General features: G+C 37.6%; 1 protein-coding gene across 5 annotated transcripts in view; it reads left to right on the plus strand.

Moving 5' to 3' along the window:
- The window catches only part of Set1 (SET domain containing 1), a 31,349-nt gene extending 15,857 nt beyond the window's left edge, over positions 1-15,492 (plus strand). For 4 of the 5 annotated variants that reach the window (XM_089645334.1, XM_089645332.1, XM_089645336.1 and 1 more), the window contains 11 exons: positions 90-223; positions 1,840-1,987; positions 3,508-3,628; positions 4,956-5,155; positions 5,851-6,239; positions 6,981-7,179; positions 8,428-8,569; positions 9,811-10,024; positions 11,330-11,621; positions 12,492-13,019; positions 14,059-15,492. In XM_089645334.1, coding sequence (XP_089501460.1) covers positions 90-223; positions 1,840-1,987; positions 3,508-3,628; positions 4,956-5,155; positions 5,851-6,239; positions 6,981-7,179; positions 8,428-8,569; positions 9,811-10,024; positions 11,330-11,621; positions 12,492-13,019; positions 14,059-14,232 — 2,541 coding nt within the window. In that variant the 3' untranslated portion in view covers positions 14,233-15,492. The remainder of the gene's footprint in view (positions 1-89; positions 224-1,839; positions 1,988-3,507; positions 3,629-4,955; positions 5,156-5,850; positions 6,240-6,980; positions 7,180-8,427; positions 8,570-9,810; positions 10,025-11,329; positions 11,622-12,491; positions 13,020-14,058) is intronic. The other variant, XM_089645335.1, reaches the window with a different exon arrangement.
- The last annotated feature ends 835 nt before the right edge of the window (positions 15,493-16,327 follow it).

Raw genomic sequence — 16,327 nt, forward strand, 5'->3', positions numbered from 1 at the left:
TCGTTTTCTGGTTATTTCATTTTTATTATATTCTTCTGTACTGACAAACTGTGTGCACAATATCTGACAATGCCATTTGAATATTGTAGGAGGAAATAGTGCAGAACTCGGACACGGAGAAAGAAACAACTAGAATGGCCTTTATCCCCAGTCCCCACCGAATAGGAGGCTCCTACCTCACCACGGCCAGAAGGAGATCCTCCAGCAAGAGCAGCTCATCGCGGTTAGTATATTATTATTATTTTTTATGTGAATACCACAAGAGTGGGAAAGGGAAGGAGATAAGGAACAGGAAGCCTGGCTATTCAGATATGCATATATTTATGATTTGATGTTTGAATGTGGATGAAGCAAGTAGTGTGTGCCTACTTTTGTATTTATGATTTGATGTTTGAATGTGGCAAGGAGTGTGTGCCTACACAAAAGTCCCAGGCCCAAAGGCCCAAAACACCTCAATTTAGTACACCTGTAACTAAGACACTTTGGTCACCCAGGTCAAGGTGCTAGAGCTTCAAGTTATGGAACACGGAAAATCCTGCCGATTTGAAATGGAACTACAGCTGTATTCAATAGATATTTGAATGGATTGAATGGAACTACAGCTGTATTCAATGGATATTTGAATGGAACTACAGCTGTATTCAATAGATATTTGAATGGATTGAATGGAACTACAGCTGTATTCAATAGATTGGATTGAATGGAACTACAGCTGTATTCGATAGATATTTGAATGGATTGAAATGGAACTACAGCTGTATTCGATAGATATTTGAATGGATTGAAATGGAACTACAGCTGTATTCGATAGATATTTGAATGGATTGAAATGGAACTACAGCTGTATTCGATAGATATTTGAATGGATTGCAATGGAACTACAGCTGTATTCGATAGATATTTGAATGGATTGAAATGGAACTACAGCTGTATATTTGAATTTTCAGATAGATATTTGAATTTTTCTTCGGTAAGTAATCTTTACTTATGTCTTTGGGGCCGTTCAAGTATTATGTAAGCACTATAGGGGGGCAGGGGGATCTTTGCTTTGCTTATTTTTGAAGACATGGGGGGGTGGGGGGGTCGAGATAGTGATTACGTCAGCACTACTCAGCAGTAATTTTTTTTTTTTACACATTGGCAACCCACACATTGTCTATGTTTGAAAACCGAATACATATTCGGGGATTCCCACAAATAATTAATACGTTTAGGTACTCGCTTAAAAAACAAAATACATTAACAGAAAAATGCATATAGGTACCAATTTTTACGTAAGCATGGGAGGGGGGGGTAAGAGCTTTGCTTACTTTTGGTGACAAGGGGGAAGAGGGGGTAAATAATTGTAATAAATCTGCTTACGTAATACTTGAACGGCCCCTTAAAATTTCGAGCCAAAGTGAACCTTAGATTCGTCCAAAATACAGAGGCGAGTGGTCGACTTTTGAATATCTGGCGCTGTCTGAAAAGAAGGGGCCCCTCCCCATGAATCGATAATGATCCTTAGAGTCGGTTAAACTTAACGGGAGAGCCGTCATTTTTCGCATGCAGTCACCTGACTGGCAAAAAACGCGGGATGGCTATTAATATTGTCAAATCTTTTCAATTTAATAAATTTACTATTTAATGGCCTTATATGTATCGTTTTCCGTTTTCTGTCTACAAATTAATATTGATTTTTTTGTAGGTATTATGCCCCCTTCATATTGTCTTAATAACTTTTGAATACCATTATTGCCTGTGTTTTCTCCTAATGAAAAATTTATACAAAGTTTTGATACATAAAAAGTTTTATTTTTTATTCATATTTGATGGAATAATGATTTTTTTCGATTTCAGGTCATCGCATTCATCATCAGACAGTTCCGGTGAAAGCAGCTCCTCCAGCGACTCGGACGCCTCTCGCTCCAAAGCGGCGGGAGAGGCGGTCAGACCTCGCCTGCCCACCGCCATCTACTCCGACACCGACACTGATGAAGAAGATAAGGTATGATGGTTCAATTGTTACAAACAACAACCTTAGTGGTCTATTCTGAGTGGGGAGGTGCGCAAGAGTCCCAACTGCTCCACACTGTCCTGAGCTAGTGAGACTATAGCATTCCCAAATGTGGTATGGTTATAAGAAAGTGTGTAATGGAAGGAGATGAGGAAGACACGCGGCCGGCCAACCCTTGAGGCAACGGTTTCAGTTGTATCAGAACCCACCGCCCAATCACAGGGCATTTGAGTGTCTTACGATTTTAATTGTTTTTAAGTGACGATTTTTTCATTCAACACAATTGTTTATAATAAAACTTATTTTTTCAAAATCAGCATTTGTTGGTCTATACGAATTTATATATTTCGCCTTTGAGAATTTATATTCAATTGGCAGATGAGCGAGCATCTGTGGCGTGCCGACATATCGGCCAAAACAATGTTTCCACAGAAAATAAATGTCTATTAATATTTGAGTGATGAGATGTTGTGGCATGGTGTGACTTTTCGATTTATGAGAAATACCTACATTTAAATGTCATAAATTGTAATTTTGGCGCTCGGCACCCTTTGTTTTTAATAATAATAATAATAATTTTTAGTCCAGGATGTAGAGAGGTTAGTGCAATCCCACACGTCCCATATAGATATACATATTTTTTGTACAATAGATATGTGAAAAATGCAAAAATATAAGAAGAAGAATAAATTAACAACAGAGTACGACTATGCAGGGCTTGGTCTTGAGTGAGCTTAGGCCCAGCACTCACTCAGGAGTGGCGTTTGGTACTGGTTTGGTTAGGCTGCGGTCACCAACGTGTTGGTGGAGGCCATTAGCCTTATCCTGGCTCCAGTGACCCGGTGTCTCATCAGGCTGGCAAATCCATATAGTCCTAATTCCGTGAACATTGTCGATGCGCTGCTGTATCTTCGGTATCGAAATATGATTCTACAGGCATCATTATATTGAATTCGGAGACGTTCCATCGAGCAAGTTCGGTAGTGACACCATGTCTCACACGTATACAGGCCAGTACAGAATGAGTTGAACAGTATATTTTTAACGGTATTGCTGCATTTGCAAAATCTGCGGGCAATCATATTATTCACAATGCTTAGGCTTCCCCTTTGTCGTTCGATATCGCCATCATCCGATAGGTCTTAATTAAAATGTGCCCCAAGTATTTTACGTTTGAACATGTATTTATTCTTGCCTCGTTAAGGTATACGGGGAGCATCTTACTTGTATCTGGATTTTTTCCGTGGTGGACCGTAATCAATTCCGTCTTCTTCGGGTTGTACATCAAATTATGCTGTTTTCCATATTCTTCACAAATGTTTAAAAGTAATATTTTAAGCCATAATATTTATCACTTATGTTGCTTATTTAATCGGCTGTGAAATTTTTTAATTACATTGGTTAATTTGAAATTTAGTTTTTGAGGTCCGGTGGATTTCGAATTAACAGGGTTCTACTATATCTAGTAAATATACAAATTTAATAAATTCTTTTCAAAATTTTTGTTGCAGCTCCACCTTCCCCAGCGCCCGACCAAGTCAACAAAGGAGAGGAGAGAAGCTGCGAGGAAGGTTTACACCTCCACCTCTGATAGTGATTCTGAGGCTACCACGCAGAGAAGAAAACCTCAAGGTACCGACAACAAAATGCTTTATGTACTCTACACGCTCAAAACGCTACTAAAACCTAATTAGCCATCACGCCATTTCGTAACTCTCTCTTGGCACATCCTCCTTGCTTCATTCGCATTCATACATTGCATTCACTCTTGACATGGCCCGACTCCAGCGTTTGTTTCAATTAATCTTGTCATGTTTTCCTCCGCCGTCCCCAACATCTTCTACCATTCACTTTCACATCATATATACTCCTTACACTTCTTTTTTCATTCATCCGCTCTACATTCCCAAACCATCTAAGCGTCCCTTTCTTAATTCATTATACTTCAGCCCTGCGTTCTTTCCGAATCTCTGCATTTTTTAAAACGTCATTCCAAGTTTTACCTCACATATCTAACTTCATCCTTTCTCTGCCAGTTCCGTACCACGTTGCCATACATCAGGGTTGGTATTAGCACTCCATCGTGGACTGTTAGCATTAATGGAGTTTCTTACGTTTACCCTTCTTTCAATATTCTTAACAATAATAATAATAATAATAAAGTGTTTATTCCGGTATGTGGGGAGGTTAGTGCAGTCCCACACATTCCATATAGAGATACAATAAAATATATAATCAAAAACAAAAAGATAGAACAGAAAACCAAAGAAAAGAAAACAGAATAAATTGAGAATAAAATAGAATAAAATGATAAAATAATAGAATAATAGAAAGTTGAAGCCTTTAGGGAGCCGTGACTATATTAGGAGCTAGTATTTTTCTCCAGTGTGCGTCAATGCTGGAGGATGGAGTGAGGCGGGCTTCCATAGTGAGGATATTTCCAGAGCTTCTTATCCTTTCCCTCATTCCTGCCACCCTGGATCTAATAAGGGCTGCATATCCGGGAACTCGCCCTTCCGTGAACATACGGGAAGCGCTGCAGTATCTGGGGAGACAAAACATTGTGCGGAAGGCGTTGTTGTACTGGACCCGTAGTCTTTCTATACTACTCTTTTTATAGTTTGCCCATAGTTCGCACGTGTACAACGTTGCGCAGAAGGAAAGGAAGAGCGTCCTTTTTACTGCGGTACTACAAAGGCGAAATCTTCTGCTGAGCATGTTTGCTTTAACGCTGAGAGCTCTCCTTTGTCTATCAATATCATCATCGTCCATCAGATTACTGGTGATTATGTGCCCAAGGTATTTAGTTAACAGCCTTTCCATCTCTTGTAAACATACTTCCCAAAAACTCATCCATTTGCTCAGCACCAAGTATTAGTAATATCATTCACTGCAACGATGCCTTGTAAAATATATTTTCTGCCCGTGTAGATTGCTTATCAATCTTTTTTCTTTCCAGTGAAATCGAGTACCCCTCCCCCTCTGGACCGGCTGGGCTCCCCCATCCTGTCCCCCGAGGAGGATGAGGACTCGGTGCCTCCCCTACCGCCCCCCGCTGCATCCGCCGCCCCCCCTGCCCCCAGCGGGAAACCCTCATCTGACCTGCGCCCTCCCATGGATAGAATATACTCGGATTCCGAAGAAGAGAGAGAATATCAGGTATGTTCTTTCGTTTATAAATTTTATTTGAATACCTCACACCCAGGAGCCAGGGAAACTGGCATCCCAATTTGGATTTGTTGTGATACTGGTCAGAGTGGGAAAGAGAAAGAGATGGGAGAGAGAACGTTTTTTTCTTCAACTTTCAAATTACGTGGGAATTCATTAATTCGACATTTGATTTTTTGAAATACCATGGATTTTGAATTAATGGGGTTCTACTATTGTAATTACTATCTACTAATGGAATAAGGCTCAGATACCTGGGAAGACACAGTGTGGAACCAGAAGACATGCCACATATCCAATGACAGCCCTGGTGAAATTCATAAAAGGGACCGGGTTACTGGCAAGGGAATGAGGTAAAATGGGAGATAGTACAATGGGCCTATGGCCTAAGTGCTCGCGGGGAACGTAAGTAAACCGCCTCCGACTTTTAAAAAAAAAAAAAAAAAAATGGTAATTGGCTTCACATTGTACCCATAATCTTTCACCTACATATTACTATCCTTTCATATGTCTTGTGTTACTGTGGACATTAAATACATTTTTGTCAGTTTTCACATTTAAGCGCTCTTTCACAGTTCAAATATCTCTTATTTTAATACTTTCACCGTTCTATAATGTAAACTAATAAACTGAAAAAGTGTGTTTAATTGTGAGAAGTGAATAAATTAATTTTGTTTGTCCCCCAGGAAAAGCGGAGAAGAAACACCGAATACATGGAGCAGATCGAGAGAGAGTTCCTGGAAGAGCAGCAGATGAAGAAGGAAGAAGAAGAGAGTAGAAAGCAAGAAGAAGAAAAGAAAAAGATATTAGCCACTAGCAAACCTAAACTAGAAGACATTCCCAGTGCGCCCAGTGAAACCGTCACTGCCAGGAAGGGGCAGAGAAAGAAAGACGGGAGGAAGAAAGAAAACGAGAAGAAGATAGAGTTGGTTGTTAAGGAAGAGGATACGAAGGATAGTATTGTTATCAAGAGTATGAACCAGGATGTGGAGATGAAGGAAGAAAGTGCCAGTGATATGGCCATTGAAGCCCCCATCAAACTGTCAATACCCGCTAATAATCATAGTAAACCAAGGTTAGTTAATTTCATACATAATTTTTAATCAATTTCAAGTATCTGAATATTTTGCTCTATTTATTGCCCATTTTCCCTAATCGCCACACTCTCTTTTGTTTGGCAACACTGAGTAGTAAAGCTGGTTCTCATTATTCCTAGTCTGAATTACAATCTTTCTCATAATTATGTCTGCACAATGAATGTAACTTTTTGAATTCAACCGAGAACACGATAGCCCAGTGGGTAAGGTCCTCGACTAGTAGTCAGAGATATTCATAGTGGATATCTTAATATGTGGGATATCTTTTGAATCGGGGGAATCTTGGATATTTCCATAATTAATAATACAACTCAGAAATTACTTGATTTTCTTTTTCAGGCAACTTCTCGAAAATAAGTGTCAATTTAACTGTTTTCTAACTATATTCAAACATATTGATGGTTGAATTGTGAAACTTTTTTTTTTTTTTAGAAATATATTTTCAGACAGAAAAATGTAAATACTTTTAAATTTCTGAACAATTATAACAGTTTTGTATCATTAACATTGTAAAGTTTATCAGTGTCTACAGATATAATATATAACTACATTTGAACTTGAATAATCGAGCTTGCATTTCTTTTTTGCAAAATTTTTGGAATTTTTAAATGGTTCCAGTGGCGGCGGTACCCATATCTGCCGCCGTTGTTCTTATGTAAGATGCCATATTTGGAAGACAATGTTTTTTCCATATATCTAAGATGGTGAATGTGTTTTAGTAGTGAAACACCTCCGCCAGTGGAAAGCAGAGTGCCTCCAGTTGGAGTAATAGCCAAGAAAGAAGTTTCTTCGGAGGAGGAGAGTCTGGAGGTGCGACGCAAGAAACAGAAGGGAGACCGCAAGCGGACGCGCGTGCGAGACCACCTCTTGTCTCCGGATGGCACCGCCCTGCCGCCAGATCTCAACGGGGTTAAAGAGGTAAGCCACAATTCCATTGCTATACATACTTCCATAGGAAATTATGAAATAATTCCAAAGTTATAGATACTTTCAGTCAGTGGCGGCTAGCGCTAAGGAGTGTTGGAGCTACGCACTCCCTAAATTTTGGTCAAAAAACTCCCTAAATTTCCGTAAAAACAATAATTATCAATCACGAAAAACCAAAGCAAATATAAGCTCAAGAGCGTGGATGTTGATTGACTATTGTTTTGGAATTTCTCCAAAATACTGGCGCCCATCAATGCCTCGGAACTCTTCGGCGAAGCGGAAATACCCAAAGACACAATACACTTGATTTAAAATTTTATAACTAAATAAAATATATGCATTTATTTGTCGCGCCGAGATGGCACCACTTCACAGTTCACATAAACGATAATTCCAGCAGGTCGGTATAAGCTTCAAAATTGCTAGCATTACATGGAGTAGGGGATAGACTAATAATATTTTTAGTGCACCATCCATTTTTATGAGCAGAAGCCGCCACTGCTTTCAGTGTCACCCTGGTGAAAGACCACCATTCATAATCGAAACATTTCTTGGAGAACATGCGAGCATTCTAATATTATCCTTATTAGATCAAATTGTGATGCGATTTTGACCTTAATGCTTTGAAAAATGTATGAAAAACAAAATTAACATCTCTTGGGCTGATAAAACTTTAGGTTCTACTTTTGATTTTATGAATGGCGCCTCTGAAGGCTTAAAATTATTTTTCTGTTGCCCTTATGCTCTGGCCTTCAACAGGTTAACTATGTTTCGTGACCAGATCTGAATAGCAAGGTATTTCTCCACCTTCCTCTTACCTTTCTCATTCCCCCTCCCACTCTCATTAGTCTCACAACCTACCCCAATTGGGGATGCCGGTATTCACATTAAAAAAATGAAAGCTCCAAGCAAGTCCGAAGTTTCCTCGGAGGACAGTCTGAAGTTACGGCACAATAATCAGATGAGAGAAGCAGTGCTAATATACAGATATACGCTGGTCTAAGTTAGCGCAAATCATTTGTGATTGGAGATTCGTGGATGAACATTCACAGCGACATAACTTTTCATAAATAGAAGGTTTTATCTGCACATTAAACTAAAAATTAAAATACAATTCAAACTTCAATTTTTTTTTTTTTTCTGTTTCGGGCGGCGACCTCACAGAAAACCCTCTGTGACCCCATTTGGGATTAGTTAGGAACCTATGCTTTAAAATTTAACTTATATTTGTGATTACAGGTTTGTGGTAACAGCCAATCATCGGAAGGGGGCTCCAGTCCAGCTTCCCAGGCTTCCCAGGTGGCGCTCGACCACCCCTACTGCCTGCCCACGCGGCCCCCACAAACCTCCCCCTCCGCCAACCATCTGCATCATGATCACGGTAACACAATCACCTTTATTTAAAAAAAAAATAAATACACTACACACTGTCGATAGCAAGAAATGGGCCAGGAATGGACTTTTGACTATTGGTACTGTGATCTATTTTGTTGTGCGGCTCTCTTAGGACGGGTTGTTTCGGAGAATTTGAACAATTCATCAAATTTCAATGTTCATTTTCAAGTTCTGTGAAAGATTTTTTATAGTTCTGTTTTAATTTCAGTTTTGTCAAGCAACTAGCCTATAATGATATAATAACCGAACTTGAATAGGACTTTCACAGAGCCCGGAAATGAACGTTGAAATTTGATGAATTGTTCAAATTCTCCGAAACAACCCGTCCTTAGTGTGGAGGTTTGCTGCCACATTCTTATATTATTTTATTACAATTTTTCAAGATTTATGTAATTATTTCATATGATATTACATTCTTCTCGCCTGTTCAGATGTGTTATTATAAACAGATTTCCGAACTTTATAAAATGAAACGGAACACTAGACAGACCGTTTTCCATTGATAAGATTTCCATAGTTAAATTTGCACTTTTCTTCTAATTTCGTACCTATTTTAGTAGACCTGCCCGTAAGGGAAAGAAGCACAAAGTTGCTCGAAGCGGGGATGTGGCCGTACCCCTTTCAGTTATTAGTTAATAAATGAATCACAATATTATCTAGTCTTGAATAAGTAGTCCTTTTTACAATGGCGCTCAAATTGCTGGCTGCATAAAAACCTTAACTGCAAATTCCAAATCGGGTATTTGTTTGGCTTGTTTCCAATGTTGTATATTTTGTTACAATATTTAGTTTAACCATTTATAATTTACTCACACACATTATACAAACACGTGAAAGATCAGTGATTGCCTGGCTGTCTGGTCAGAAATAAACATTTAGGCCTTGCGCAGAAAAATCCCACAATGGACTGTGCTCCAAACCGTTAACTTAATTTAGCGACCATTACTTTTCTACATGCGGTCTGGTTATTTCAATGTGCGCTCTTCAGCGGTCAATGTACAACTGATGCCGTTGCTTATTCAAGGCGTTCTCGAACATTCTCCCGGTGATAAAAAGATTGTCATGTCGTTTACCTCCAGCTCTTCGAAATGATACCCAGATTGTGTATTAGGCATGTTGACGTCTGTGCTTCTAATATAATCTAGCTACGCCGGTGGATTGGTGCTCTGAGGCTAAGAGAGTTGCAAGGAAAATAAATTGTCATTTTAATTAGATTTCTTCTGGCAGGTTATACGTCGATTCAGACAGTGGAAGAGAACAAGGTGGAAGCGGAGGTGATGGATGTGGAGGCATCCATCGCGCAGGCCCGTGACACCATCAGCGAGGAGGCGGCGCTGCACAAGAAGCGGCGCGCTGAGGAGAGCAAGCGTCGGCGTGAGGAGAAGAAGAAAGAGCGGACCAGCAAGGCGGAGCACAAGAAACTCACTGAGATTCAGAATAAGTAAGTTTTAGGGTCAATTGATAGCGTGCAAATGGTGTAACTGCCCTTGATTTAGATTTGTCTGTCAACTTAAAATAAAGCCTAGATATTTGCTAATTGTTTTGTTATAAACATTATCGATCAGGTCACAGGCGACTACTTATTACCATAAAGAAAGAGATTACTATTATTTTATTTATTAGTCTATATATTATTAACGAGGCTAATTTGAAAGTTTTCCATGTACTTCGAATTCTGTTCTTTCACCATGAAAAAAAGGAAATTTCTCTTGTACAGTTAATAAATTATATTGTAGATATTGTCATATTATGTTATACAGTGAATTCTCTATCGATCGTTCCCCGAATCATCGCATTCTCGCATTTGTCATTTATTTCTTCCAAGTCTGGATTAATTACATACAAAACTTGCAAAAATAGATTTCATCGATCGTTCCTCTATCTATGGTTTCACCGCATTCATCGTTCAAAGGACGCAGTTTTTGTACTAAATATTTTGCTCAATCGATCGCCTTTGTAAATGTGAACATACAAAACCATATTTCATATCTAAGTGCTTGGTTCCATTAACGGTACTCATAAAGAACGAGTGGAGAATTCGAATTTTTTTATATCAATCATCTTTATGTCGTTGCGGCGTCAAACACGGCGGTGCATTCTTTTTACTGTGTGAAAAATCTTTGAAAACTAGAAAGACACATTGACATTAAAGAGAGAGTCCTACCATCTGTGCTGAAGCCTATGTAGGTGTTTTGAGAATATGAAAACTTTACCCAAAAAATATTACGCAAACAAAAAGGCAAGGAGGACTACGAACATTTTAAATTTGTTTTTAAAGGACCTTGACTCAGCAATGGGCGTAAAACAACAACATATTTTAGATAACTGTGCAGCTCACCCAAGTCACATTTTTCACAAGTAGCATTTTTCTATATTCCCGCATTCTTCATTTTTTTTCAATAGATCTCTTCAAAAATGATGGATAGAGGTTTCACTGTGTTCATATTAGTAATGATAAATTTTGAGGAGTTTGTATATTATGCATTCTAACCTATTTGTTGGGTGCTCAAAGCAATGTTCAGTTTGTTTTAAAAGAGTTATTTTAACAAATGGATTTGCAGAAAATACTGTTCTTTATTCTGGAAATTTATTATATTATTAAGCCTTAAGGTACTAAATTTTTGACATATTGCTCTGGGTTGCATAAACCAGTAAAAACAGTATTAGATTTTCCACATCTCCGTTATACAGAAACACACTATCATAAGTTTCTTCCTCATCCTAATGTGCGTGTTGTATTTCCCAGACTGCACGACGACAAATACATCACGGCTGTCGAAAAACCGCTCGAATCTCCGGACAAGGCGGTGTTCAAACCCCGCAACATCATGGACGTACTTTACGAGTTCCTCACGAAGGGCATCGATTCCGAAGACATCCGTCTTCTGAAGAAGTCGTACGAGATCGAGCTGTCGGATGACACGCAGGGCTACTGGCTCAATGACACGCACTGGGTGGACCACTGCCCCACCGATGTGCCCTACAGCCCGCCTAAGAAGAAGTCTAGGAAGCACGGTTACCAGTCTGAGGAATTACAGGTCAGTTGTATAAGTCAGCGTTACATCACAGGGTGACATTTGGGGTTCTCCACTAATGCTTCACTGATAATGACTGGGAAGGATTTTCAGCTGGGTTTTACTGGGAATATAATATATTATCTCAGTAAGAGTGTAGGTACCAGGTTAGTACACACCGCTAGAGTTTGCGAATCCCACTGGATTGCGGAAGCGAATTAAAAAATTTCGCAATTTTTACGACATTTTTATTAAGAGGTATTAAATTGAAATAATGCCAAAATTTCTTTACCACATTAACTTATTTGGTATCAATTATCTCTAGGAAACATAGTTAGTATTTTAAGAAGACTTTGATCATAAAAAAATATATAAACATAACTGTCACTGACAGGTCTCTCCACAGTCATTTTAGATCTACCATCTGTGGTTCAGTAATATTGCTAAAAAAAGGCATTGAAAATGTCACCCATACGTGAATAAATATTAATGCACAATAGACCAGCAGCGGAAAATGCTCTCTCTGCTTCCATGTTAGAAGTCATCAAGTCTAGTCTAGAGCTTGTCAAGAAAGTGTGTGCTAAATGAAGGTATCTATCTCCTGCTGATAAAGGAACATCTCTTTTTTCAAAATCGATTCCAGATCTTGAAGTTTCCGAGCTTGAGTTGCGGCTCTATCTTCTCTTCCTAACATCAAGTTCAGCTCCTCTTTTATTGTTAAAGATTGACCACCGTTTATTTCATTCAACTTTCTGCAAAAGTCAAAACAGTTAGTGTATATTAAGTATTTTTTCAATCCCACAAAACCGCGGCATAAAATATTGCTGAAATCCTGCAGGATTGCAGGATTTCAAACCCTACACACCGCATACTAAATCAATATCTTGTCAACAGATCCACAACACAGGCTCTGCCAGAACAGAAGGTTTCTACAAGATGGACTCGAAGATCAAAAACAAATACAAGTATCACCACGCCCGCAGCCTGGCCCTCATAGACAACAACCCCAATAACCCGGAGCAGACAGCCCTAGACAACAGCGTGAAACAGCTCTCCGCCAAGATGCAGGGGCTGTCCAGGGAAGCCAGATCCAACCAGAGGCGACTCCTCACCGCATTCGGCTTGGACAACGATTCAGACCTCCTCAAATTCAACCAGCTCAAATTCAGAAAAAAGCAGCTCAAGTTCGCCAAGTCCGGCATCCACGATTGGGGTCTGTTCGCCATGGAGCCCATCGCCGCCGATGAGATGGTCATTGAATACGTGGGGCAGATGGTTCGCCCCATTGTCGCTGATCTGAGAGAGATGCATTACGAGGCCACCGGCATCGGAAGTTCATACCTCTTCAGAATTGATCTCGATAATATTATTGATGCAACCAAGTGTGGCAACTTGGCGAGGTTTATTAATCATAGTTGTAATGTGAGTTATTATTTTATATTTATGTTGCAAAGTCAATGCAATGCTTTAACCGCTTGAACAAACAAAATAAAAAATTCTCTATTCTGAGGAAACTACTCACGGTAGAAAATATACTATTCTTTATTAAAACATTATTATATATGTATGTATTACTCATTATCTGGTAGGACAGTACAATTTACAAAAACATAGTTTTGCAAAAAACAAATAAGTTGTTACGAAAATAGAATCAGCTCGTTTACTGCGAAAATTTTGCGTCTGCACACCAAGAGTTAAATGCAGTTTTCAAAAAATTTCAAGCCATTATTCCAAAATTCAGCAAAGGTCGTTGTTCTGCGATATGTGTTAAAAAAAATAAAAAAATTTCAATAGAGTTAGGTATTCTGGGGAAACGTCTTATGATATAAACATGAAAGAAATATAAATAATAAGATAGATCAAACAGAAAACAATAGCAGAAAAATTTTAACATAGTTTTTATCCCGTTATGTATTAAACTCATCAAGGAATTTTGCGCGCGGTTCTGAAAATTCTCGCCCGACAGTTGGGGGTATTTTGACTTTTTTCTGCTCCAACGTTAACAGCTTTTCAACAGGTTAAACGTTATTAAAACCGTATCAATTTTCAATGGTTTTCTCTGATACTATTTTTTTATTTATTGCGCCCGTACATACGCAATATGAATATGAACCAATAGTTTTGTCCATAAAATTCTTTCAAGAAAGGCATACAAGTGCAATATTGGATTGAATCATCGGTACAATATTGTATTTGTATGCCTTTCTCGAAGGAACTGAGTTTTTAAACGAACATAAACTATATATTCATATTGCATAAGTACGGGAGCAAACAAATAATTTTTCTTAACATTGTAAAGCAATACCTTGCGAAAAGCATATTTTAATAGAACGCCATCTATGAACACATAGAATATAACAAGCGTCGCATTTAACCTTAACACATTTTATGGCCTTACCACAGAACTTTTCATAATATTTTGTATGCTGTTCCATTTTGATTGTATTCTGTTTGTTTCCAGCCAAACTGTTACGCAAAGATCATCACCATCGAGTCGCAGAAAAAGATAGTCATCTACTCCAAGCAGCCCATCGGAGTCAACGAGGAGATCACCTACGACTACAAGTTCCCTCTGGAGGATGAGAAGATCCCCTGCCTCTGCGGAGCTCCCCAGTGCCGAGGGTTCCTCAACTAATCCTCCATACCTACTTTCCAACCATTTCATATTGAATGCTCTTTTATTCATTACAAGTATTTAAACATCAACTCACCTTATTATTTATAAGGAACCTGAATTTTTAACATTTACAATTTTTTTACAAAAAAATTTTTGAAATTTGATGTTTTAGATATATTTTTTACGCTATCGTCACGCAAGAGGCTCTGATGATTTAATTTAAATAATTTCCCCCGGGGGTGTATGTCATCTTTGGGGATGCTGTGAGGAAGGTCTGTGAGACGTAACCTAATGGAAATTAATAAATAATTGGAAAAATTGATCTAAAATTCGACCATTGCAGAAAACTTTTGAATTTGTTTAATGAAACTAAATATTTGCCATTTTAGCAGTGATGAAAAATCACTTGATTTTATAAATTACAAATAATTTGGCTCAGGGTTTATCATTGATTTTTGTTTTAAAACCCTCTCTTTTGATATAACATACATATTGTAATAAAATCAGAAGTACTTGAACATTAAACCCAAACATTAATTGAAAATAATATTAACTTTTTTAAAACATTGAAAAGAGAGGCAACAAGGATTAAACTTTTTAATAAATTGTAACAAGAAAGTTCTTGGAATAGTGGACTCTTTTGGTCAAGGATTGGTTTGTCTGCGAGGCGCGTCCCTACGTGTTGGTCTGTTGTGATCAGGTGTCCATTTATTGGTCTCCGACTTCTAATCAGTTAAGATTAAATCCAACCAAACGAGGATCTGTACTACTTCTCCATTACCCTACCTGGTACTCTTTAACCATTTGGCCACGATCGTAACAACAGTTGTTACGGCAAGAAATCAGCATAATGCCCGGCTGTCTGAACCCTTGATATGTCAACTTTGGTTGACGATATAAAATATATACAAAACCAGAACGTTAAGCTTTCAAGTATAGCAGAAACTAATAATTATTCTAATGAAATTTGCCATCTTGATGTGAAGCGTAAACTAATCATATCTGCAAAATAATTTTTCCATTTTTGTGAAGTTCCACTAAGTGTCATTTTTAAAATAATCCATTAAATATTGTAACATTGTATCAAACTGCGTACATAATATTATATGAAATACTTGAAGCTGTGTGTACATAACATTGTAACAAGAGACTGTCAATGTAATGTTTTTATCCATAAATTTTGTTAAAAACATTCAACGGTATTATTATTGTTAGTTAAATTACAATTCTATGACAAATATTTTTCATTGACCATAGATCGTTTATATTTGTACAGAAATTTATTTAGTTTTACACAAAATTTTCAACAATTGGAAATGTCGGTCGAAAAAGTTTTATTTTTCATTTTGTTCGACATTGTGTTCATTCAAGTTAACTATTACGTTTAGTTTTCTCTAAAAACCTTTGTAATCTTTGGTGTTTTATCAAATTCTCTTTTAAATGTGGAAAGATTAGCCAGTGAAAGTCCCTTATAATATAATTTGAATATTCATCACACACCAATGATAGTGAATCTTAGTCAGCTGTAAATAAGCTTGCTCTGTTTAGGATTTATAATTAATAAACTTTTTGATGAAATTAACGATTTATTTTATCATTTTAAAGAATCACATGAAACTTGATTACGCTCCTCTGATTCCTAAAATAACAAACAAATAGCTAAAATTCACATGTCTTTATACTAATGATGACATCACAATACTTCTGGTGGACAAACCCGATATACTTACGTTGTCCAGTGCCATTGTATTTCCAAGTGGTTCGTGTCTATTGTAATTAACCCAGTCTAAAACCACTACCTATGTCTAGATATTAAACAATAACAACCTTTCAAATAAAAAAATAAATGGCGGTAATCAGGCTATTTCTTCAATAAATTCAGCTAAATAAAGGTGACAATGAACCCATATGATTTATTGGTGATAATTATTAGATGGGCACATAACTTATGCACTAATAATTTTACAAAAATTGATTCATAACTCCTTCCATCTTACTTGTGTTGTCAATTAAATATGGTTGCGATTTCAATCGATTCAGTAATGGGGTATAATTAAATTTAAAATAATAAATTGTAAATATGTAGATTTAAATTCTTTATTTCTCTACAAAA

The sequence above is a fragment of the Hesperophylax consimilis genome, chromosome 22, assembly GCF_061612785.1.
Source record: "Hesperophylax consimilis isolate HC1 chromosome 22, BYU_Hcon_1.0, whole genome shotgun sequence".
Taxonomy (NCBI): Eukaryota; Metazoa; Arthropoda; class Insecta; order Trichoptera; family Limnephilidae; genus Hesperophylax; species Hesperophylax consimilis.